The sequence below is a fragment of the Delphinapterus leucas genome, chromosome 3 (genome assembly GCF_059928025.1).
Source record: "Delphinapterus leucas isolate spDelLeu-1000000601 "Yukka" chromosome 3, BTC_Dleu_Yukka2, whole genome shotgun sequence".
NCBI lineage: Eukaryota > Metazoa > Chordata > Mammalia > Artiodactyla > Monodontidae > Delphinapterus > Delphinapterus leucas.
The window spans coordinates 57,079,252-57,104,572 of NC_143131.1; the positions used below are offsets into that span (position 1 = coordinate 57,079,252).

The following is a 25,321-nucleotide window of genomic DNA, read 5'->3' on the forward strand; positions in this document are numbered from 1 at the left end:
AGGCGGGCTTTTGCATATGTTCTTACTTGTTTCTAGAATGCCCCTTGTATACCCTAGCTAAGTTACTTTCAATATTATAATGCATTCACCTCTTAGGTGTCAGGCATTCTGCTCAACCATGGAAATACAAAGATGTGTACAACATCAAAATTATATGACTTACAGGCCAAATGGTATTAAACATAAAGGTAATTAAACATTTCATATTAAGTGGACTCTGTCACCTAATGCATGAATCATCTTGAAGTTTTGTCTGAAAATAAATTTAAAAATTTCAGAAGCTTACATGGATTTTTAATGATTGAAATGAATAGTCCAACTCATAAATAAGTTTGTACCTCCTATTGTTCAGGTAGGGCAGTTTTGAAGCCAACAGATTGTTGCTTCCTTACCTGACATAGTCAGGACCAGAAATTTGAATGTCAACTGCAAAAAGTAGATTAAAACTGAGGATCAAAGAGTGACACATAGATACCGTAAACAGTTCCATTTAATTTGAACTGTACGATGTGCATTCATTTGCTATTAGTTTGATGTAGGATCAAGACTTTTCCTTTGCGTATGGACTTGTTCCTCCTTTTCTCATTTTCAACTTTCTCATCATTTTCATAAACTATCTATGATTTTTAGTTTCAGTTTCCTTAAAGTTGAGTGAGAAATTAAAGGTACTTGGGGAGCAATCTGAGTATAGAAGCCTTCTGAGTTTTTGTATTTTTTCCTTCCAGTCTTTTACAGTTGTCTCTACCGTGTCTAACTTGACAACAAATGTTTTAACGACATCTTTATTGAGTCTTTTAACAATTAACTTGTTTTTCATAGGAACATCTTTCTTTTGGGGGTCTGTCGTATTTCATCAGTTTATATAATATTCAATTAATTTGTGTGTGTGTGTGTGTGTGTATATATATACACACACACACACACACATATATATATATATATATATATATATATATAATAACAAATACAAGTGGCAATATCACATTTGGGTAAAACACAGAGCTTGCTACCACCAATTCCACTGTTGGGAGGAGAGTTAGGGCAGTTCACTAGAAACTGGCCCTTCCAACTGTGAGGTTCCAGGGTGCTGAGGGCATCACAAAGTACTTAAACTCAGCTGGTATGTTATAGAAATAGCTGGTATGTTTTTTTAAATGGTCTCTATTCTTTATTAAGTAAGTAATTATATGGTTTATAAGATATGAGTTATCTGAGGACTGAGACTGTATCAGTCAGAACTTCTTTGGTTGCAAGTGACAGAAACTGAACTCAAACCAGCTTATGCATAAAAGGGAATCTAGTGATTTAGAGAACTGAAAAGTCCAGGAGTTGACTTGGCCTCAGGGTTTCTTCTCAGCCCACCTCTCCTGTCTCCTCTGCTTCTCACAGCATATTAGTCTCATATTCTCATACTTGCACTTCCTCTGGGTAACTGAGGAAGATGGCTCAGCTCCAGCATGCAGCATGGTTGTCTCTAGGGAACACACGAAGAGGTGCTCCTTCAGCAACCCTCTATCACATGTCTGAGAAGCCTCTGATAGGCCTTGATTTGGGTCATGTGTCCATCGCTGAACAAGTCACCACGTCTAACCAGCCAGCCTGGATCTCATCCCCACTTTTTTTGTGGGGGGGGGGGCATTGGGACTGACAACCCCATCAGACCTCATGAAGTCAGGGAAGGGACAAGTCCTCAAAGGAAAAGCTGTGTGCTCTTAATAGAATCTAGACATGCAAAAGCAACAGATGTCCACAGCATAGACCGTGCCTTAATTATTCGGTACTCTCCTTAAGACCAAGCTCACAGAAGAAGCTTAGCTTTAAATATCGAATGAATAACTATTGATGGCACTTTGCACTTTCAAAGCATTTCCACAGACATTATTTTATTGTCAACAGTAACAGCGGATTAAATAACTTGCTTAAAGTTACACAGCTGATTTCTGATAGAGCTGAGTTTATAACTGCGTCTCCCGGTTTCCAGTCCAGTTCCCTTAGGAAGTCTTCCTCTTTTCTTCTTCCTTGCTGCCAGGACTGATGTCAAAGTGGAAGGAAAGAAGAGAGAGACATTTTGGTCATATTTTTGCTACTTCTCAGAAGGCTTGTGATAGGGTTTTGTCCCTAGAAGGCCATGATGGTGGTAGGTGACTGGTAGGTTGCCTCTTTCAGACTAATTATAGGTATATGTAACAGATGGCTGTCATCACTATTTGGACTATTAATTCATTGGGTTATGGAATCTGCCAGGCTAATTTTATTTTGTTTCTAAGGCTAATATTTGCCCGTGTGTTTGACAGTACTTTAATGTGCTGACACTCAGTCATGAAAATGGTACTTAAAGGTAGTGTAGTGTACTACAGGTAATGTAGGATGCAGAGGCAAACTGTGTTTGAATCTCAGCTCTGTGACTTGTAACTTTGGGCAAACTGGGTAACCTCCGTGAGCCTTAGTCTCCTACAAAATAGGGTGATATTAACATCTGTCTACTATACCTACTCCACAAGGTTGTGGTGAAGAAGAAATAAGGTCATATTTGTAAAAGTACCTCAGTAAAGTGTCCTGAAGGGCTCCATGAAATTTATAAGCTATTGATTTTACATTATTATGTCTTATTTTAAGAACAAACATTAATAACAGGCATTCTCTCCTATCTGTATAATCAACTGTGGTCACAGAAAAGATACCCAGTTTTCTTCTCCTTCTAGGCACATGGAAAACTGGCTGGGTGAAGCCATATGTCTAGTTCTGGCAATATGTTGTTAATGGAAGTGACCTGATCACTTACGAGTCAGAGCATTCAATTGCCCGTGTGAGACCCTCCAGAACTTTCTTTTCCTTTACTATGTCTGGTAATATGAGAAATGGTGGTTTCTCTAACACCTGGGTCCTAGAGTAAGAAAACTGTGAAACCAACCCCCTAGCCAACTCTCTTTAGACGTGCAGCATGAGCAAAAACAAACCTCTGTTGTTCTAAAGACACCACAATTTTTTGAGGTTTTTGTTATGTCAGCATAACCTAGCCCATCTCCGCTGAATCCTCAAGATTGGCTGGGACATTTTGGACATGGATGTTTTCGTTTATGTCACTGAAGGTTTGTGGCAATGTCTCTTTAATAAAATAGGCAGAAGAAATGAATCTTGCCAAGTAATGGTTTTATAACTTCTTGTGAATGAGTTCTTCCTTAAGCGAAAGTGAGGGCCTTCATCCCTTCACTGGTATAGAAGGCAATGGAGCCACGGTGTCAAAAGATCCTAGTTTGATTCCCAAATTCAGTATTGACCAGCTCTGTGACTTTAAGCAAATCACTTAACCAGCTGGGTTTAATTTCCTTATCTATAAAATGGGGGAGATGATCATTCCCACTTTGGAAGGGTTATTTATAAAGAGACTAGCCTTTTTCCTGGCCCTAAAGCACTATTATTCTATGGATATTTACTAAATGACTATACTTTCTATATCAGGATTATTTTAGCCCAATGAAGCAAAAAAACCCAAGTTTAAAGTAGCTTACATAATATGGCAATGTATTATCTCACATAACTGCAAGTCCAGAGTGGGCTCCAGTCTCTGCTTTTCCTTAGTTCTCTTGGCTCTGCCTCCTCTGGGCTTGGACTTGATCCCTGGGCTCGTTCCCCTTGTGGTTGTAAGATGGCTGCCAACAGCGCTAGAGCAACGTGTCCAGCTACGCACAGCGCTGATTAGGGTTAGGTGTGAGTTCCCGAGCCAATCACTGCCAAGGGGTCTAGGTGTCTTTCTTGGGTTTTTTTAATGGTTTTCACTTTTCATTTTTTAAAATATTTTTTTCCAGTTTTATTGAGAAATAATTGACATTCATCACTGAATAAGTCTGAGGCATAGGGCATAATGGTTTGATTTATGTGTATTGTTAAATTGTTACCACAATGGGTTCAGCTGACATCCACCTTCTCATACAGAGAAAATAAAAAGAAAAGGGAGAAGGAAGGAAAAAAATGTTCTCCTTGTGATGAGAGCTCTTAGAATTGACTCTCTTAATACCTTTCCCATATATCATATAGCAGTGCTTGCTATAGTCACATGTTGTTCATTTCATCCCTAGTACTTATTTATCTTATACCTGGAAGTTTGTACCTTTTGTCTGTCTTCCTCCAGTGCCCCCCTCCTCTTCCTCTCCACCGCTGGTAACCACAAGTCTGATCTCTTTTTCTATGAGGTGTTTTGTTTTTGTTTCTTTTCTTTAGATTCTACAAATAAGTGAGATCCTATAGTATTTGTCTTTCTCTGTCTGACTTATTTCACTTAGCATAATGCCCTCAAGGTCCATCCTTATATTCTATTGTATGTACACCACATTTTCTTTATCCATTCATCCATCGATGGACACTTCCGTTGTTTCTATGTCTTGGCTATTGTAAATAATGCTGCTATAAGCATGGAGGTGCAGGTATCTATTTAAGTTAGTGTTTTGTTTCTTTTGGATATATTCCCAGAAGTGGAATTGCTAGATCATATGGTAGTTCTATTTTTAATTTTCTGAGGATCCTCCATACTGTCGTCTATAGTGGTTTTACCAGTTTACAAGCCCACGAACAGTGGGGCTGTTTGTTATCTCTTGTCTTCTGTTGATGGCCATTCTAACAGGCATGAGGTGATACCTCACTGCGGTTTTAATTTGCATTTTCCTAATGACTAGTAATGTCGAGCACCTTCTCATGTACCTGTTGACCTTTCATCTATCTTCTTTAGAGAAATGTCTATTCAAGTCGTTTGCCCATTTTTAAAATTGGATTATTTTGTTTTTTTGCTGTTGAGTTGTATGAGTTCTTTAGACTAGAATTATCTTTAGCCAATATGCCCCTCCCCTGGAGCTAGGATAGGGTCAGCCTCTCAGCCCGTCACTGCATGGGGATGGTGAATATAAGAATAAAATTGAGATTCGGTATGATAGGAAGAAAGTGCTAATCTTTCAGATTCAGTTGTGCTCCGAATTCATGTACCAAGGATTGGGGTGGGGAATGTGGACATAGGACCTCACAGTTCGATGTAGGGGGCAGGTATCTGAATAAGCACAGTTCTATGATGATGGCATGGATTTGGGGTCAGAAACACATGTGTTTTAAAATCCCAGCTTTATGCTCTTCTAGCTGTGTATTTGAAGACAGTTTTTTTTTTTAATCATCTATGAAACCCAGTTTTCTTCTCTATAAAATGTTCATAATCTTTAACATGTGATATTTTAGTGACACGGAGAAGTTACTCAACAAATTGTACGTTCTATTTCTTTTTTCTTAACAAGGTACAAAGTGTATGGGAACACAGAAGGGAAGCAAGTTATCTGCCTGCTGCATCAGAGCAGGTTCCTGGATCACAGGTTTGATAATGAATGCAGCTTTCAGATGATGATTATGGGTATTTGAAATAAAATCTACTTATTTCTGTTAAAAGACTGTATTTTAACTACTTCCTTTAGATAAAAACAGCCAAATCGCTCCACTGGAAATTCTTAAAGCTCAAAGCAACTTTGATTCTTTCAAGTGCAACTATGATGACCTAATATCATGCATAACTCCTCTTGTATGGAAAGGAACAAATATTTGATATTCATCTTCATTGTTTGCGGTGGGTTGGTTTCCTGTTATTTTTTCCCCTCTGTCTAGAGGAAGGAGTAAAGGAAGCTTCCTTGTTAACCTACTACTGTAAGGGACATGTTTGAAAAATATAAGCACAGAGGGCAAGAGTAGAGTTTCTCATCAAGATTATTGCCGGCATAATTCAACCCCCGTATACTTAGGGATAGTTTATTGAGGCATTGACTATTGTTCATTTACTCAAAGTAACTGAAGTGCAAAGTACAAGAAGGAGGGGTCTCCAGGGCGCCCAGGCAAGGAGAGCTCACCCTCAGAGAGCCTACAGTCTAAGAGAAGGGCCCACATACTTACATAACCCAAGTTAGACAGTGATTTAACACTGGACAGTCAAAAGATTGAGGTAAATTGTTTTTGGAATACGTGGAGAAGCCATTTCTTTCTTTTTTTTTTTTTTTGCCTTATGCAAAAAAAAAAGGGCGTCTCACTGTTGTGGCCTCTCCCGTTGCAGAGCACAGGCTCCGGATGCGCAGGCTCAGCGGCCATGGTTCACGGGCCCAGCTGCTCCTAGGCATGTGGGATCTTCCCAGACCGGGGCACAAACCCGTGTCCCCTGCATCGGCAGGCGGACTCTCAACCACTGCGCCACCAGGGAAGCCCAAGAAGCCATTTCTTAGAGAAGAAGAGAAGTTAAAGAAGGTTTTGTTATTGTTTAATAGAAGAGGTGGTAGCTCAGTCTTGAAGCACTCGGCAATATTTTAGTACACGAACCTGCAGACACCAGGGTGGACAGGGAACATTCCAGGTAGAAAAATTAGTGTGAGCAAAGGGCAAGTCACAGAGACAGGGGTGGGAGGAGCATATGGGCAGCCAGGTAAGCAGTTCCACTGAGAAAGTGTTATCTCTACCACTCACCCTGCACTTAGCTGTCCTTTTATTATTTTTTGTTTGTATAAGTGTACACTTCATCTCCTAGACTACGTGAGGGAAGAGTGCTATACAACAGTATGCTTTGATTTCTTCCCACATCACCTACCCTCCTTAGTAAATAAACAAGCAATACATATATTATGCAGGTGAGGAGGTTGGTTGACTCCTTAAAGGCAAAACAGAAAGAAATTGCATCACTAAAAATTTTTTATTCATGTAAGGTCAATATTTTAATGAATTAAAATATTTTCCACCTTCTTTTAATCACACTTTTAAATTCTTGGGTTTTTTTTCCCTTCAGAGTACTAGATAGTGTTTGTTTGTTTGTTTGTTTGTTTGTTTTTTAGCCACACTGCCCGGCATGCGGGATCTTAGTTCCCAACCAAGGATCGATCCCATGCCCCAACAGTCGAAGTGTGGAGTTCTAACCACTGGACCGCCAGGGAATTCCCTAGTTAGTGTCGATACTAATATTTGATAGTATTAAAAAAAAACATTGTGCACCAACTGATGCAATACTTGAGTCAGGCAAGAATCAGCAATGGGCACTAAAAGCTTTCACTGGACAAAAGGTTGTTGGGGGGCTTCCCTGGTGGTGCAGTGGTTGAGAGTCTGCCTGCCAATGCAGGGGACGTGGATTCGAGCCCTGGTCTGGGAAGATCCCACATGCCACGGAGCAACTGGGCCCGTGAGCCACAACTACTGAGCCTGCGTGTCTGGAGCCTGTGCTCCGCAGCAGGAGAGGCCATGACAGTGAGAGGCCCGCGCACCGCAATGAAGAGTGGCCCCCGCTCAACTAGAGAAAGCCCTCACACAGAAACGAAGACCCAACACAGCCAAAAATATAAAAAAAAAAAAAAAAAAAAAGGTTGTTGGGGAATAAGATAGTCACAAAGAATCAAAGTATTCCCCCCACCCCACCAGAATACATATTAATTATAAAGGGAAAAGGGAGTTCTGGAAGGTACCACCTGATTCAAACTGACCATCACTCACCCTGGGACAACTTGATAGTGTCAGCCTCTGGACGTGATGGAGTATGAAGTCCACAACATCATCGAGATGGTATTCTTACCAACAGTGTTTCCTCCAAATCTAATAGTTGTGGGGATGGGGACATACAAATCCAGACTGTGAGACATTCAACAAAACAACTAGACCATATTCTTTTAGAAAAGACAATGTCATGATAGATAAAAATGGCACTGGGACTGTTCAGGAATTAAGGAGATTAAAGAGACATGACAATGAAATGCAAGGAATGATCCTTAACTAGCTTCTGGATTAAAAATAAAACAACAAACAGTAAAAGACATTTTTGGTACAATTGGAGCAATGTGAATATGTCCTGCATATTAGATAAGATTATGTATTAATGTTCATTTGTGGGCATATGTTAATAGCATGATAGTTGTTATGGAGTGAATGTTTGTGTCTCCCCCATATTCACATGTTGAAATGCAAACCTCTAATGTGATTGTATTAGGACGTGGAGCCTTTGGGGAGGTGATAAGGTCATGAGGGTGGAGCCCTCATGAATGGGAAAAGCGCCCTTATAAAAGACATCCCAGAGAGCCCTCTTGCCCTCTCCACCACATAAGGAGGAAACGGCCATCTGCAAGCCCGAAGAGGGTTCTCACCAGAACCTGACCATGCTGGTACCCTGATCTCAGACTTCTATCCTCCAGAATTGTGAGAAATAAATTTCTGTTGTTTATTAACCACCTAGTCTATGGTATTCTGTTAAAGTATCACAAACTAAGACAGTGGTTGAATTGGAAAACGGCTTGGTTCTTAGGAGACACGTGCTGAAGTATGCAGGGGTGAAGTGTCATCATATCTGCAAATTACTTTTAAATGGTTGAACCAAATAAAAGTATAAATGAGTTTGGGTATAAATTTTTGTTTGTTTGTTTTGCGGTACGCAGTCCTCTCACTGTTGTGGGCTCTCCTGTTGCGGAGAACAGACTCTGGACGTGCAGGTTTAGCGGCCATGGCTCACGGGGCCAGCCACTCTGTGGCATGTGGGATCTTCCTGGACCGGGGCACGAACCGGCGTCCCCTGCATCGGCAGGCGGACTCTCAACCACTGCGCCACCAGGGAAGCCCCTGGATATAAATGTTTGAGCGAAAAAAATACATTTCGTGTATGTATGGGGTGTGTGTGTGTGAGAGAGAGAGAGAGAGGGCAAGCAAGCAGATGTGGACAGTGTTAATCTGTGAATTTAAGTGAAGAACATAATTCATTGCGCTATTTTCTCAACTATTCTACAGGTTTAAATTTTCCAACATAGTAAATTAGGGGAAAATTAAATATCTTTTTCCTAATTTTAAAAAATAATACAGGCTTGTTCAATGAGAAATTTAAAAAAAATATATAGAAAAAGCAAGAAAAATAAATAATTATGTGATTATGGTAGAGCTTCTCTTACCCTCTCCTTTTCTAGTCCCTCTGCATCTGGTACCTCTTAGGCACAGAGGCCAATCTTTCTAATTAAGATTCATGTAGGAAGATGAATAGGAGTGGTTTACATTTCTCGAAGATAGTATCAATTGGGTTTCAGATCACCCTGGCTCCCTTTCTCAGGTTTAATCCTTTCTACTTAGAAGCTACAAACTTTAAAGATAAATACTCAAGAGTTACCAAAAATTATTTTTAAAAAAACAGGAAAATGCTGAGGTTGACACAAAATCGCACGAAATTCAGAACATAAATTCATCACTATAAAATGCCTAAAACCCTCCATAGCCTTCTGGTTGCAGTTAGAAGAAAACAAACACTCAGGTGGCACAGCATCCAGGATCTGACCTCTGCCTTCTTCAGAGTTCACCTCCCACTCTCTCCCCTTCTTCTGGCCTCCTGTGCTTTGAATCTCCAAAGTGGCCCTAGATTTTGCCCTAGGGTGTTCTTGGCCCAGATCTGGCTCCTTCTCATCATTAAAGTCTCAGCTCAAATGTCACCTCTTCAGAGCAGCAGCCTGTGACCACTCTGCCCAAGGCAGCTCTCCCCGCTGCTTCTCCCAGCCCTCTCTGTCCCCTTAGCCTGTTTCCTCAAGTCACTCATCACTGTCTACCATTATCTTGTTCATTTCCAGTTTAGTCATCACTATTGCATGGCTTCTCCCAACTAGAGTGTAAACCCCCACAAGGGATCCTGTCTGTCTTGAGTCCACTGTATCTCCAGGGCTGAACAGGATCCAGTACATAGAAGATATTGAGAAAATATTTTTTGACTGAATAAATATTTCTTTAGGTATGCAGTTGACAAATGTGCCATTTAGACCACACTCTCTGTGTGTAGCATCAACGTTTCAGGAGCTGTAGTGAGCTCCCCTTTACAGGCTCCTAAATTTTCTCCTAAAGAAATTCCAAGTAAAGGGAATTCCCTGGCGGTCCAGTGGTTAGGACTCGGTGCTTTCACTGCTGTGGCCTGGGTTCAATCCCTGGTCTGGGAACTAAGACCCCACAAGCCGCTCGGCTCAGCCAAATAAATAAATAAAGTTAAATTAAATAATTAATTAAAAACATAAAATAAGAAATTCCAAAGAAAATCAGAAAAGCTGCCATGTGGAAACCCCTGTAATGGATAAGAGAATGTGTCTTAGAACCAGTAGGGTGTCTAGAATGTCATGGGAAGTTTGTTGTCTGCTTAGAGTATATCCGTTTCATACTGACCCAGTTCAAGTGATTTTTCTAGGGTTGGGATTCCTTGTTATAAGTTACAAGCTTATTATCAGTACTTTTCAAACTTTGGGGACCCAGGAGGCAAAGAGCCCCAAGAAGTTAAAATTCGGTATGAGAACACGGCATTTGAAGTATTTGGTTAATGTTTATTTTTCCTCTTTCCTTTTTTGAGCTGAATATTCAGGAAGGCCAGTTCCTCGTAAGGCCAATTTTCCACTGCAGTAGATGACTGATGCAGTTTAAAGCACAAAAAATCAGCCCCAAATCTCTTTCTCTGCATCATCCATATAATTACTGAAATATTCTGTCCAGATCCAGATCAAGACCCTCCCTCTCCCTCTTCAGATGATGATCTCTACTTACTCTGATCCTATAAAGTGATCTTCTGTTAGTAATTGAGGAATACTACTCACAAAACAAAACACCTAGATATGGGTATCCAACCACCTTTTAAGAATGTCCCTAAACTCTATTCATTTAAATAAAATTTTTATTATATAAAATTCCTACCAGAAAGTGTATAAAGCATATGTGTACAGTTTAATAACTTGTTGTAAGGCTCACAGCCGTGTAACCTGCACACAGGTGAAGAAACAGATTATTGCCAGCACCTCAAGAGCATCCCCACTCCTGTATTCCCGTCGTTACCCTCTCTTTTCTCCTACAGATAACTACTCTCTTGACTTTTATAACAATTCCTTTGCTTTCCTTTGTTGCTTTGCCACTTATGTATGAATCCCCAAATGATGTAGTTTAGTTTTGCCTGGTTTTGAACTTTATATAAATGGAATCATACTGTATTGGCAGGGGGGACTCCTTTATTTTGTTCAGTTTTATGTTTGAAAGATTCACCCTGTTTGGGGGAGTAGCTCTAATTGGTTCATTCATATCCATAACACTGAGTTGTACTCAATATTTTCTTTTAGGATTATTTTTTTCTACAGCTGCACTATGAACTCTTTTTATGGGTAGTTTTTTTGGAAAGTTTGGATGTTTTTAAAGACAAAAAGTGATGCTAAAGTATAGTAAAACTGTTAAGAACATTAGTTCTGGAGGTAGATGACATGTGTTTGAGTCCTGACTCCACAACTTAGCAGAAATCTTGAGTAAATGATCAAAACTTTCTGAGCTTTTAGTTTTTCAAAAATGGGGGAAATAATAACACATCATAAAATTGTTATAAAGAAAAACAAAAGTTCATAAAGCACATAGTACAGTGCCTGGCACACGAACACAGATATCCTGAGTAAATGATGGTGGTTACTATTATTATTATTCCACTTGTTGAATTTCCAGTTCAAGAACTGTCTCTTCCGGAAGGATCTTGCTTAATACACAGGAATTGAGGAGGTAGAGCTTTAGTCACCAAGTGTCATTATCGTCTCAGAAATTGCCTTCCTGGTGACTACCCCATAAATTCCTCCATAAATCTATCCAAGGAAACTGTGCTGTGTGGACTGACAGCCTCCCACCTTATGAATGGGTGAGGAACCTAGAGCCCTCAGTGACTCCGAACTGAGTTGCCCTTGAACAAACACCAGTTGTTGCATTCATCCACTAAGCAGGTGAGGCAGAGTAGAAATATTCTAATCCCCCATCTTTTCTAAGACTGAGTACTAGGGAGTTCCCTGGTGGTCTAGTGGTTAGGATTCAGCACTTTCACAGTCATGGCCCAGGTTCAATCCCTTGTCAGGGAACTGAGATCCCACAAGCCGAGTGGTGTGGCCAAATAAATAAATAAATTTTGTTAAAAAAAAAAAATAAGACCGCATACTAGAGATGTAACCCTTGACGTGCTATTAAGAATGTACTGCTTTCACAGTGGCAGCATGCTATCTGAGAGATGCACACGATTCCACAGGCATGTCGGATTCAGGAATCAGGGTTATATTCATTCACTCATTCAACAAATATTTATAGAATAACTGTGTGACATGACAGGGACTGTTTCAGGTAGCTGGGATACAGCAGTGAGTTATTAAAAGTATCAAGACTTGGGCTTCCCTGGTGGCGCAGTGGTTGAGAGTCCGCCTGCTGATGCAGGGGACGCGGGTTCGTGCCCCGATCCGGGAAGATCCCACATGCCGCCGAGCGGCTGGGCCCGTGGGCCATGGCCACTGAGCCTGCGCGTCCGGAGCCTGTGCTCCGCAACGGGAGAGGCCACAGCAGTGAGAGGCCCGCGTACCGCAAAAAAAAAAAAAGTCTCAGGTGAAAGTATCAAGACTTGTTTTCTTACCAAGCATTTGGTTTATCTTGGTGAATGGTCCACATGCCTCCTAGCAATCTTATAAAGTGTATTACTTATTATCATCCCAAATTTACAGCGGAGAAAAATGAAGCTTATGCATTTAGCTTCCCTTCCAGCTAATAAGTGGCAACACTGAGTTGTTGGTTTTTTTTAAACTCTTAACACTGAGATTTTGAACCTAAATTTCTGACACGATAATCTGAGCTCTTAACTTTCTCCTTTACATATGAAAAGGAATAAAAGAATTGTTTTTTTAATCTTATTCATTTTACTGCAAGTACAGTCAACAAATTTCTAATCATGGGTCCTCTGAGAATAATATTTACTTTGTTTCTGAGTCATGAGGATTTTCACCAAATAATGTTCATTAGTGGATAATAGTGGTTAATACTACAATGAGTTGCCAACAAGGAATATTTGACTAATTAAAATTTTGTTACAATTTATGATTATGTAACATGATTACATTCAGCATTGCATCATTTACCACCTAACAAATTTCATTTTGCTACTGATGTGTTTAGGTTTTAAGGCTGAATTTTCTTTCTGAACATTTTCAACTACTACCTAATAGGCACACTGTTAGGTAACAGTTAAAAGAATACAGTTTTTAGATTTTTTAATGTTATGAGTATTGTTTGGAAAATTAATCTGAATGGAACAAAAATGGTATACAACATTCCAATAGAAATTTAGTTTAGTTTTAAGTTAAACCATATTAAATTGCCATTGTGTAGTTTAAAATGATCAACTATTACCAATTTCATATAGTTCAAGTTCAAAAAATCCTACTATTCCATACGCCTGAATGCAGCAGTAACTAGAGTGTAATCTTTGCCAAGAAAGGGATTTTGGGGTTTTGTGCACTATTGTGCACATGGCAGGCACTTAGAAAATGGTTGTTGAATGAATGAATTAGGAAAGCAAATAAAACATAGTAACTAACCTTCCATCCTAACATCTCTTTGGGTTTAGGTTTAAAATGGGAACAAGAAAAATAACATGATATGAATGTCACTCTCTTCAAATGATAAAAAGTTTAGTTTAAATACTTAATTTACCCGAGAATTGAAAACATAATTTCACACAAAAACTTGTACATGAAGGTTTATAGCAGCATTATTCATAATAACCAAAAAGTGGGAATAACCCAAATGTCCATCAACTGATGAAGGTTTAAATAAAATGTGGTATATCCATGCAATGGAATATTATTGAGTCATAAAAAGGAATGATTTACCGGTAGGAACTATAACATGAATGAAACTTGAAAGCATTATGCTAAGTGAAAGAATCCAGACACAAAAGGTCACATATTATATTAACAGTTAGTATAAAATGTCCAGAATGGGCAAATCAAGAGAGACAGAAAGTAGATCAGTGGTTGCCAGGGTTTAGAGGCAAGAGGAAACGAAGAGAGACTCCTAATAGACTTTTTCAGTGATGCAAATGTTCTGGAATTAGTGGTGATAATTGTACAGCCTTGTGAATATACTAAAACCCACTGAATTATATACACACTTTAAAATTAAGGGCGAATTTTACAGTATATGAAATGTATTTCAATTTCTGAAAAGTGGGGAAAAAAACTTAAGTTCTCTTCAGAACAAGTCAAAACTACACTATAAAATAAGACATGTGTTTATAAATGTAAGAGTATTAGGAAATGTTCCCTTGTTTAATTATAAACCAAGTGGAATGTTTGGAGATTTCAGTAATCTGACAGGGAACTTAAGAGGATTAACCTGACTTCCCCAGTGTTAACAATACCAATTTAAACTGCATCATTCAAAAACTACAGTCATATTAAAGTAATTGCAGCAATGACTTCCACAAAGAAAACCAATTAGATTAATTACTCATTAAGGCTGTCCTCATTTTAAATACTTTATATTTATATAATGGTTTTACTTCCTTAAGTGTTGAATTGTGCCTTGAGATCTAATGTATGGCAAAGTCACATCTCTAACCACTTAATTAGAGGTTGAGAAGTGGGTGGGATTGGACTGAATGTAGCAATGCTGACATTCCAGATTGGAACACAAAGCGAAGCAGGATTTAAGAAACCTAAATTCTAGCCTTCAATATGCAGACACTTAAAGAGCAAGAACTAAAACTGTCCCATTCAGCAGTGCAATTTTTTTTATATTGAAATACAACATATAGATAAGTGTACACATCGTTAAGTGTAGACTATGAGTTTCCCTAAATTGAACACTCCTTTGGAAACAGCCTCCAGATCAAGAAGTAGAACATAGCACACAGAACTAGGGCTTTTTTTTTTCTTTTTCCTTAAGCCTCAGAGAATATTCAAATAGTTTAAATCCCCTCAAGGGCAGACTCTCAGTCATGCCATAGTTAAATTTGGGGAGAAAGGGCAGAGGACCCTGAAATGGTAATAACGTATATCTTAGTATACACTGAATTTTGATGGCAAATTTACCGACACCAGTATCTGCAATACGTCACCTTCACTGAACCACCGAGTAATGGTCTTTTTCTGGATCCAGAGATTCAGAAACAGTTCCTAAATTTACGCATGAGTTTTGAAAATCTCCCACATCTAGATGCTTCTTTCCAACAAAACTTTAACCAAATTTTTGGAGCAGGAAAGTTTTGTGTCAGGTCTTGCTTTTCCTGCCAAAGTTTTGAGCACCCTTGAACACTCGTCAGGAGGAACGGTCCCCTCCAGACCTCACACGCCAAACACTCCGCAGTTCTACCCGAAGCCCGCGGATCTCCGAGCGCTCCCTAGAGTGTTCCAGGACCACCCTCCACCCTCGGGGAGCCCAAGCCTCTACCCCACGCCACCCCTCTGGTCTCCGTCCCTGCCCACCCGGGCAGAAACGCCGCGCTGTTCCTTTAAGGCCGGGAGCAGCAAGGGTGTGCGGGGAAAGGCCGGTTCCTCCCGCCTCCTTCTACACCGCTCCCTTCCCTCTCCCATCGGAGTTTCAGGTGAATGGTCACAGAGGGAGGAGGCCGCCACACCAGTCCCCCTCGCTATTGTCCACCTCTCCGCTTCTCCTTCCTCTGGCGGAGGCGCCGGGACTCCGGGGAGAACTAGCCAGATCGCCGAGGAGCCCGAGCCGGGTGCAGCAGGTGGGGCTCGCCGGCGCGTGGCCACGAACCTCCCGCCCCCGGGCCTGGGGTTGGTGCGCATGCCCGGGGGCAGGACGGCGGGGTAGGTGGGGGTGGGGAGGAGGGGGGGGAGAGGAGGAGGGCTGGGTCCCCTGCGGAGTCCCGGCTGAGAGCTGGCGGTCTGCACGTCGTCAGGTGCGCCCTCCAGGTGAGCGCGCTCCTGGGCTCCCGCCGTCCTTGGTGGGTTGGGCCCGGCTGCAGTGAGGAGGTGAGAGCTGGGCACGGCGCCTGGGTCGCACGGGGGGACCAAGGCCCCCCGGTCTTGTAGGGAAGGCGCAGGGGGAGGACGCCCAGCGCTGGTTTCGGTGGCGGTTTCGCTCCTGGGCTGGGACTCGCGGGAACCGGAGAGGCACGGGGCGGCGGAGAGAGCCGCGCCGCGCGAACTTGGAGGCTGCCTCCCAGGGGCGAGGGGCCGCTTGGAGCCACCCGTCAGCTCCTTGGGCGGAAACGCTTAAAGCCACCAGTGTCTAGGCGGCGTGGGCAACTTTTCGCTTTCCTGGGGGCCGGCGGGAGGTTGGTGAACAACTAGAATCCTGCGCCCAGCTCTCCGGGCTGCGGTTCTGGGAGGTCCTCGGGGAGAGGGCCCTGAGCTTGAAAGCTGGAGCAAGGGGGCAGCTCGCTGGCCGGGGCGGGGCGGCTCGGACTCCGAGGGGAGCCTGCTGTTCTCCGCCCCCATCCCACTCGCTTTGGGTGTCCCTGGAGGAGAGGGGGTGGCCGGGTTTAATCCGTGCAGTATTCCTGGAGACCTGGGGTGGGCCGATCGGCTGTTTTCAACCCCCTTGGTGGGAGCTGTGTGAGCCCGCGTCGATTTATGCTGGGGGGCGGGGATTTAATTTCGAATGAAGCTGTACTTCGAGGGAAGCCGCTCACGCATGGGATTCTCACCCGTGACCTAAAGGCCGCCGCCAGACAGGCGGACCTGCCTCGGGGCAGTCCCTGCTCGGCCAGCGCGGGCGCGCACCGTCCGGGGTGCTCCTGGGCGCTGCGGGGGCGCACGGCCGCCGGGTCTTGAGACCCCGGGAAGGGCAGGCCCCGCGCGCAGCCGACATGTTGCCTGCATTGGAGGAAGTGTGCGGGGCAGGTGGGATGAGGGGCCAAAATGGCCTCTGCACCTTACGGCTGGGAGAGCAAGCCCAAGCCCCTCGTGTCCCAGGTGAAGCAGCTGAGCCGGAGGAGAGGCACGGCATCCTCGGGCCGGCCCTGGGGCTGGCCGGGCAACCTACCCACCTGGGAAATGACTCAGGGCGGGGAGGAGGCAGCCTTCCAGGTTAGTGTGTGGCCCTCGCGCACAACAGGTGTATTATTGGGATCCCGGGAAAAGAGAATCCCTTCCCATTAAGACACTTGTGTTTTTTGTGATTGAAAACTGGTTCTTTCCAGACAGAGGTGGATTTCTCAAACTGTGTATTCCCTAGTGTAGCAGTGTTTCCTTTTGCACTGTACGTATTGAATCTTTATTTTCTCTTCCTGGTGTTTTAAAATAGACATTTTAAAAGGTGGCGCCACAGTAATTGATAACTCCTCGGACAAAGCAGTAGCCTTTTTTTTTTTTGTAGTTCTGCATTTATTTGATTATTAGGCACCTTCGTTGTTAGAGTATGGCGGGGAGGAGAACGAGATTTCCACAACTTCCAGGCAATTTAGGGAAACGATGAGCATTGCCTCCTATGTGTAAGGCACTCTGCTAAAAGCCTGTTGTGCTTTATATCATGTAATCACCCCAGCATTTCTAAAAGCTAGATCTTATTAGAACTCCATTTTAAAAGTGAGTAAACACCGGGTAGGGGAAACATGTTACAAATGGGCTGGCTTGAAAACTACTTCAGCTAATCAGGAAAGGTATATCATTAAAGCCACAGTCCTTGATATTCCAGCGTGAGAACCAGATTTGGGGAGTTTTTCTGGAATTCTCTACCTTTGACTAGTCCTTATGGCCTTATATAAGTGTTCCCCATCTTGCTTGATGTAAAGGTAAAACTCTTCCTGTTTTCTTCTAAAGATAATGCTGTAGTTATTGCCCTTTCAAAATGATAGAAGATTGCTTTCAACCACATAAAGTAACTGGTATGTCTTTCACCTTCCCAGGAACCTCCCAGAGGGAAGTTTTCTTTAGTTGCATTTCAAGGCTTACTTGATTAGAATTTTAGTGGGCTTTTTTCATCCACATTACTATTTATGGAACTATTGGAGTAAAAAGACCATTGTTACACCTTTCCACAAAATTTGCCTCCAGGGTTGCAGCTGTTCTGTACCTTCATGCTTTCCAGTCTTGAATGTGGTATGAATCATCTGGGGATCTTATTAAAATACGGATTCTGATTCATAGGTCAAAGGTGGAGCCTGGAATTCTGCCTTTCTAATAAGTTCCCAGGTGATGCCTGTACAGTTGTGAGTCTGACCCTTTTTTCTCCCTTTCCCTCACACTGTAAGCACTTAACTACTTTTGTTGAACTTAACTTGAAGGATTGTATTTCCTAGGTATTAGTTACGTGAAGAGCTTCAAGGTATTCACTGCTGGATTGAAATCCCAACTCTAATTTGGGCTGTTGATTTTTTAAATCAAATATTGATTGAGCATCCTTTTGTACCAGGGACTGGATCTAGGGATCAGGAATAAGAGTGATGATCAAGACAGACATTTAAGTGCTTGGGAAGCTGGTATTCCTTTTGGGGTGGAGATGGTAGCAGTTTAAAAGAAAGAAAGAAAGAAAATAATTAGAGGGGAAATTTGCTCTGAAAATAAATTGGTTTGGTGGATGGAATGAGTAACCGGGAGGACATCTCTGAGGAGGTGACATTTGAGCTGCGACCTGATTGGGAGTTTCCTGCCATGTAAAGATCTGGGCGTTCTAAACAGGAAACCCTCAAGATCAAGGCCCTCCTTGGATTGATGCCTTTATTCTAGGCAATGATTCTCAAAATATATGGCGTGGTTAAAAATCATCTGGAGAGCTAATTTAAAATGTGGTTTCTGACTCAGAGCTAGTCCATTTCAAAATCTGCCTAATTTCAAAATCTAAATAGAATCATTTAATATAAACATAAACAACTTCTTAAAAGCAAATTAATGAAAGGTATGTAATCAGAAAGGAACAGACTGCCCTTGAATATAGTAGTGTTTATTTTTACTTGTTGACAGTTTGCTTTATTTATTTATTTATGGCTGTGTTGGGTCTTCGTTTCTGTGCGAGGGCTTTCTCTAGTTGTGGCAAGGGGGGGCCACTCTTCATCGCGGTGCGCGGGCCTCTCACTATCACCGCCTCTCTTATTGCGGAGCACAGGCTCCAGACGCACAGGCTCAGTAATTGTGGCTCACGTGCCCAGTTGCTCCGCGGCATGCGGGATCTTCCCAGACCAGGACTCGAACCCGTGTCCCCTGCATTGGCAGGTAGATTCTCAGCCACTGCTTCACCAGGGAAGCCCGACAGCTTGCTTTAAAGAATACTTTTGAAGCATAGCATTTTCAGGCTTTCCTTTTTAAAAAATATTTATTTATTTATTTTTATTTGGTTGCGTCGGGTCTTAGTTGCAGCCGGCGGGCTTCTCAACTGCGGCACATGGGCTCCTTAGTTGTGGCATGCAAATTCTTAGTTGCTGCACACATGTGGGATCTAGTTCCCTGACCAGGGATCGAACCTGGGCCCCCTGCATTGGGAGTGTGAAGTCTCATACACTGTGCCACCACGAAGTCCCAGGCTTTCCTTTTTTAGCTTAACTTAGTTTTCTAAGATTTTTTTGGCCAGTAAATATTTTCAAAGAGAGAACTTTTTATACTTTAACATCAACTTAACATATTCAGTAAGGGTCAACTGCTTCCCTCTTGGCCCTGACTCTGAGTCAGGTGTTTGACTTATGTCCCTATCATTCTTACGACACAGTTTCTGCGAAGGTTCTGTGAAGGTGACCAGTGAGCCCCTTCAGCCAGATCCTGTGGCCTTTCACTTCTCATTTTTTCCTTCATTCAGCATACACTTATTGACCAGATATTGTTAATGTTGCCGTGCTGGGCATTGGGCAGCGTTCTTGGTCCTCTCTTTCCTATTGCCTTACCTTAAAACCCAGTCACAGGCTGCCTTGAAAGATACCTTAGAAGTCCTCCAGTCCACTTCTCCCCACCCCCTGCAAATACCAAACAAGCTTGGCATAAATGGCATGAGGTCAGATTGTTATTTGTTATTTTGGGAGGGTGTGTGGAGAGACTTCCTAACATTGAGATGAGATCTGACCCTCTGGAGTGTTTTTATTCTTTTAAAGGAACCATTTCTAGGACTACAAAGACAGCTCTACAGCTATTTGAAGACTGCCATAGTGGTCCTTTTTTTTTTTTTTTTTTTCGGTACGCGGGCCTGTCACTGTTGTGACCTCTCCCGTTGTGGAGCACAGGCTCCGGACGCGCAGGCTCAGCAGCCATGGCTCACGGGCCCAGTCGTTCCGCGGCATGTGGGATCCTCCTGGACCGAGGCACGAACCCGTGTCCCCTGCATCGGCAGGCGGACTCTCAACCACTGCGCCACCAGAGAAGCCCCATAGTGGTCTTTCTGATGTTGAGTTCTCCAGGCCAGACATTTCCTGTTTTTCCAGTCATTTGTCCTAGGACATAGTTTTTCTAGATCTTTAACAATCTAAGTCTACCTCCTGGAGAGGCACCTAGCTGGAACATGATGTTCAGATTTCACGGTTCTGCAGGGGTTTGTTTCTTTCTTTTTTTCTTTTTTTGATTTTATTATTTTTTATAGATTTGTTTCTTTTTAATAACTGTATCATTCCTAGATCTAAGCACTAACTTTGTAAATATTGGATAAGTTTGGGATAGCTTGTTAACTTCTGTTGAAATTCTGATCAAGGAAATACACATAAAAATGAACAATTATTAAGCCAGATTTCCGTTATCTAGTACTTATACTATTCGTTTTTAAAAATTGAGTTTTACGTATTTAAAATCATTTATCCTGCCACCAGTATTTGAAAATGGACACAATATACCTAAGTGCCTAAACACTGAAATTTCTCACCTTCAGAATAATCACCTTGCTGTAAATGCTTTTTGCTCATCTTCTTTAATACATTATCTTACCTATTTATCCCAGTCCAGAGGTCAGGATTATCCCCCTCTTTGGCACAGGAGGGTAGCGATGCTCACAGAAGAGAAGAATTTGTCCCCTCAGATTGTGAGTTTTTAACTAGGTTTGTTTTAGCCCATCATTTTAGCCTTACAGAGACCTTGATCAGTGTCGATGTACTTGCAGCCAGTGGGTTACCTGTCCTTTCTAGTGTCTTGTCAGCTGCAAATCTGGATACCCTTGTCCATTTTGTCTGTGGTCACGACTTGATACCTCCCTCCAGGTGGACATAAATGGTTCATTCATTCATCCTAATTAGCTTCCATTATTCAGCCCCGTAGGAATCTGCCTACCCACACTCTGTTACACGAGGATGTGTCCAAAATTCTCAGGATTCTCTCTGTATTCCCCTCATCTACCAGTCTGGTAGCCTTCTCAAAAAAGAAAATGAAGTTGATTTGGCATGACTTGTTCTTTTTTTTTTTTAAGATTTATTTTTATTTATTTATTTAGGCTGCTCCAGGTCTTAGTTGCCGCATATGGGATCTTTTTTTTTTTTTTTTTTTTTTCAGTTGTGGCATGCCTGTGGGATCTAGTTTTCCGGCCAGGGGTTGAACCCAGGCCCCCTGCTTTGGGAGTGTGGAGTCTTACCCTCTGGACCACCAGGGAAGTCCTGGCTTGTTCTTAATTAATTTTCTGAAATTATTTGCTTCACAATTTAAAATCTCTGCTCTTAGGGGAGACATGACAAACTCCAGGAAATAGAAGTTTGGAAACGGATTTTGTTGGCTGGATTTTCGACAAAACAAAACTTCAGCCTGAGTCTGGATTAATTTAGGATTTTAAGAACTACCGTTGAGCCTTGAATTTTTGGCATAGTCTTGAATGAGTGAGACCCAGTTATAGAAGAGGTAAGATTCCTCTGAGGTCAGTGTGTCAGTATTTGACATTCAGTTTCAGAAATAGGGTTCCATATTGAATAGTGTTTAGATTCAGTTTTCCTTAATGCTCTTTTTCTGAACATCAATTAAGAAGACACTTAATCTGGACTTTACTCTTTCATAGCACTGTAATATTTTGGCCTAAATCGCTCGTCTGTATGTGTGTTTGGGTGCTAGTTACAGGGCTGTATACACTTAGATTTGTGCACTTTTCTGTATGTTATACTTCAATAAAGCAGTTTTTAGAAATAAAAGAATGAAGAGAAGTTGTCTTTCCTCACTGTGTTTGGAAAATTATTCTAGTTGTGTTGGCATTACTAACATTTAGTATATTTCCATCTTTGAGGTTTCACCTAGATACAATATTTTATTCTGAGAAATTATACTATTAGTTTTTAAAAATTGAGTTTTACGTATTTAAAATGATTTATCCTGCCACCAGTATTTGAAAATGGATACAATATACCTAAATGCCTAAACACTGAAATTTCTCACCTTCAGAATAATCACCTTGCTGTAAACGCTTTTTGCTCATCTTCTTTAATACATTATCTTACCTATTTATCCCAGTCCAGAGGTCAGGATTATCCCCCTCTTTGGCACAAATTTTCTTTGAGAAATTTGTAATTGACTATTCTTAAGGATGTGGTGAATAGTTGCTGTTGATTTGAAAGAACAAGGTTTAAGGGTTTGAATTGATTTACTGTTGCAAACCTAGTAATGTATGATTACACAACCCTTATTTGAAAAGGAAAAAATATTAGACACTTTAATATACTCAGGTTATAGATCTTTCTCATGTCCTTCCCACCATCCACCCCCAAGCTTCTGGCTCTTTCTTGCTAAGTCTTCCCTGTTATCTCCAAACTGCAGTTAATCGTGTAGTTCAGCCCTAAATAATGCCTGTTGTAGGTGCTGTTTTCTTTGTGCGTGACCTTCGGGAGAACTTGGTCTCATACTTAACTTCCACAGGCTCCTATGGTACAGCGTAGGCATTTAATAAATACTTGTTGATTGAGTGAAATTGCCTCTCAGATGTTCAGGGATTTTTGTTCTGAGGAATCTTAGAAGAAAATTATTCTGCTTTTCTTAGTGAAGAGGACTCTTTAATACAGTGTGTGTTTGATGTTTTTCCTTTTTTGAAAATTATATTCCATTTTGAAGACTTGGAAAAGGAGATAAGGGAAAAGTGTCCATAATCGTCCTATTTATAGATGCTTTTTGTAACCCTTTTTAATGAGAAAAGCATACTTTTAAACCAGATTATGCTTTAGTTAACATTGAAGGGCTCGTATATGCTGGACACAGCTATGTATGCACTTCCATATGCATTCTCATTTTATATGAACTTTGAAAAGTAATATGAGACAGAATAAATGTATTTTAAGAAATTTTCTCTTTTATACATCTATATTTGTGTTCTTTGAAGTGACTATTTAAAAAAAATACCACTTTTGCCTATGCTGTAAAAACCTTTGTGAAATTTTCATTATTGCAACTTTAAATTTCAAGTTTAAACAATATTCATATGCCAGTGATGTGCAGAGCACGATGCTAGGTGCCCTGAGGACTACCAGGCCAAATGAGGCCTACACTCAGTGATTTCTTGTGCTCAAAGAATTAATGGTCCAGTGTGTAAAAATGACAGTGGAAAGGACAAGAGGAATAACCAAGGAGTGAGAGGTTACTTGAGATCGGTATCATTAGTTTTCTTAGTGATGCAAGGAAACTATGAGCTCAGTAGTAATGTCATTACCCTACTTATGTTGCTTAGATTGGCCTATCTTGGGAGCTACGGGGCATTGCTCATCCTGAAGATCAGGTGACCACCGACATCAGCCATGTCATCCAGGCCTTTTGAAAGTCCACCTCCTTACAGACCTGATGAATTGTAAGTAAATACGTAAGTCTTTTTCTTTTTCTTTGACCGAGCCTCGCAGCTTGTGGGATTTGAGTTCCCTGACCAGGGATTGAACCCAGGCCCTCGGCAGTGAGAGCATGGAGTCCTAACCACTGGACCACCAGGGAATTCCCCTTTTCTTTTTTTTTAAAGTCTATTACATGTTTAAAAAAAAAAAAAGGTGTAGTTGAAACTTTCATCTGTTATGTGTTTGCTATAAAATAAAACAGTAGAATAGAATAGAATAAAATAAAATAAAATAAAATAAAACTGTTATGTGTTTGGTTGATTTGTAAAATCAAATTGAACCAAAGGGTATGTGGTGAAGAGTGAGTTTCCCTCTTACCTGTAACTTCCAGGATGACAGTTTTTTTCTGCAGTGGGAGCTATTATCACTTGATGTGTGTGTGTGTGTGTGTGTGTGTGTGTGTGTGTGTGTGTGTGTGTGTGTGTGTGTGTGTGTGTGTGTGTGTGTGTGTGTGTGTGTGTGTGTGTGTGTGTGTGTGGTACGCGGGCCTCTCACTGCTGTGGCCTCTCCCGTTGCGGAGCACAGGCTCCGGACGCACAGGCTCAGCGGCCATGGCTCACAGGCCCAGCCACTCTGCGGCATGTGGGATCTTCCTGGACCGGGGCACGAACCCGTGTCCCCTGCATCGGCAGGTGGACTCTCAACCCCTGCGCCACTAGGGAAGCCCATTATCACTTGATTTTAATATTTGCTCTAATATAGTCTAGGCTTATATTTGTGTATATATTTGTTCCCTTTTTTTTTTTTTTTGCGGTACGCGGGCCTCTCACTGCTGTGGCCTCTCCCGTTGCGGAGCATGGGCTCCGGACGCGCAGGCTCAGCGGCCATGGCTCACGGGCCCAGCCGCTCCGCGGCATGTGGGATCTTCCCAGACCGGGGCACGAACCCGTGTCCCCTGCATCGGCAGGTGGACTCTCAACCACTGCGCCACCAGGGAAGCCCCCTTTTTGTTTTTCACCAGTGGTATGAAGCTTCCATATTAATACCTTATTTAGGTGACTGTTGGCAATAGATTGTCAGTTTTTCAAATAACACCTTTATTGAGATATAATTCACACACCTTACAATTCACCCATTTAGAATGGGCAGTTCATTGGTTTGGGTGTATTCACAGACTTGTGCAACCATTACCACAATCAGTTTTAGAATATTTTCATCATCCCCTTCCCAAAGAAACCCCTCTATCCATTAGCGGTCATTCCCCATTTCCCCCCAGTACTAGGCAGCCACCAGTCCACTTTGTTTCTAGATTTGTCCATTCTGGATATTTCATAGAAATGGAATCATACAATGTTTGGTCTTTTGTGACTGACTTCTTTCACTTAACGATAATGTTTTCCACATTGTTAATTTTAAGTGATTCCTTAATTATATTAAAACAAGAAACAAAGTTGAGGGTTCTTGGTGTCTTTAGCCATTTGGAGATTTAACAATGAATTCTTAAGTTTTAAATTTTCTGTCAAACATTGATAGGGGTTTCCTCCTTTAAGTAGTTTGTAGCGTTAACTCTGATAACTGTAGTAAGAGGATGTGCTTCTATTACATAGCCTCCTGACCGATACCTGAATGTGGTAGGGACACAGTTGTTTATGGCAATGAGATATGCTGGAGAATATAGTACCTGAGTAGTGCTCCATTAACCTCATACTTATTTTTGTAAACAGTGGTGAAATATACATATAGAAAAGGGCACAGAACATGCATATAAAATGATGAATAAATACAAAGCAAAATAATCATCTCAGTCAAGAAATAGAGCACCTCAATCTTTGCCTGTGTCCTCTCCTTCCTGTGGAAACCACCGTTCTGACATGTGGACATCACTTGCCA

General features: G+C 41.7%; 1 protein-coding gene across 6 annotated transcripts in view; it reads left to right on the forward strand.

The window, feature by feature from the left end:
- Positions 1–15,353: 15,353 nt before the first annotated feature.
- Positions 15,354–25,321, forward strand: part of OCLN (occludin) — a 48,332-nt gene continuing 38,364 nt past the window's right edge. For 2 of the 6 annotated variants that reach the window (XM_089908954.1, XM_089908953.1), the window contains exon 1: positions 21,540–23,454. Coding sequence is in view for 5 of the 6 variants with exons in the window: in XM_089908953.1 (XP_089765079.1) it covers positions 23,405–23,454 (50 nt within the window). In the remaining variant the exon portion in view is untranslated. The other 4 variants (XM_022595773.2, XM_022595782.2, XM_022595754.2 and 1 more) reach the window with 4 other exon arrangements.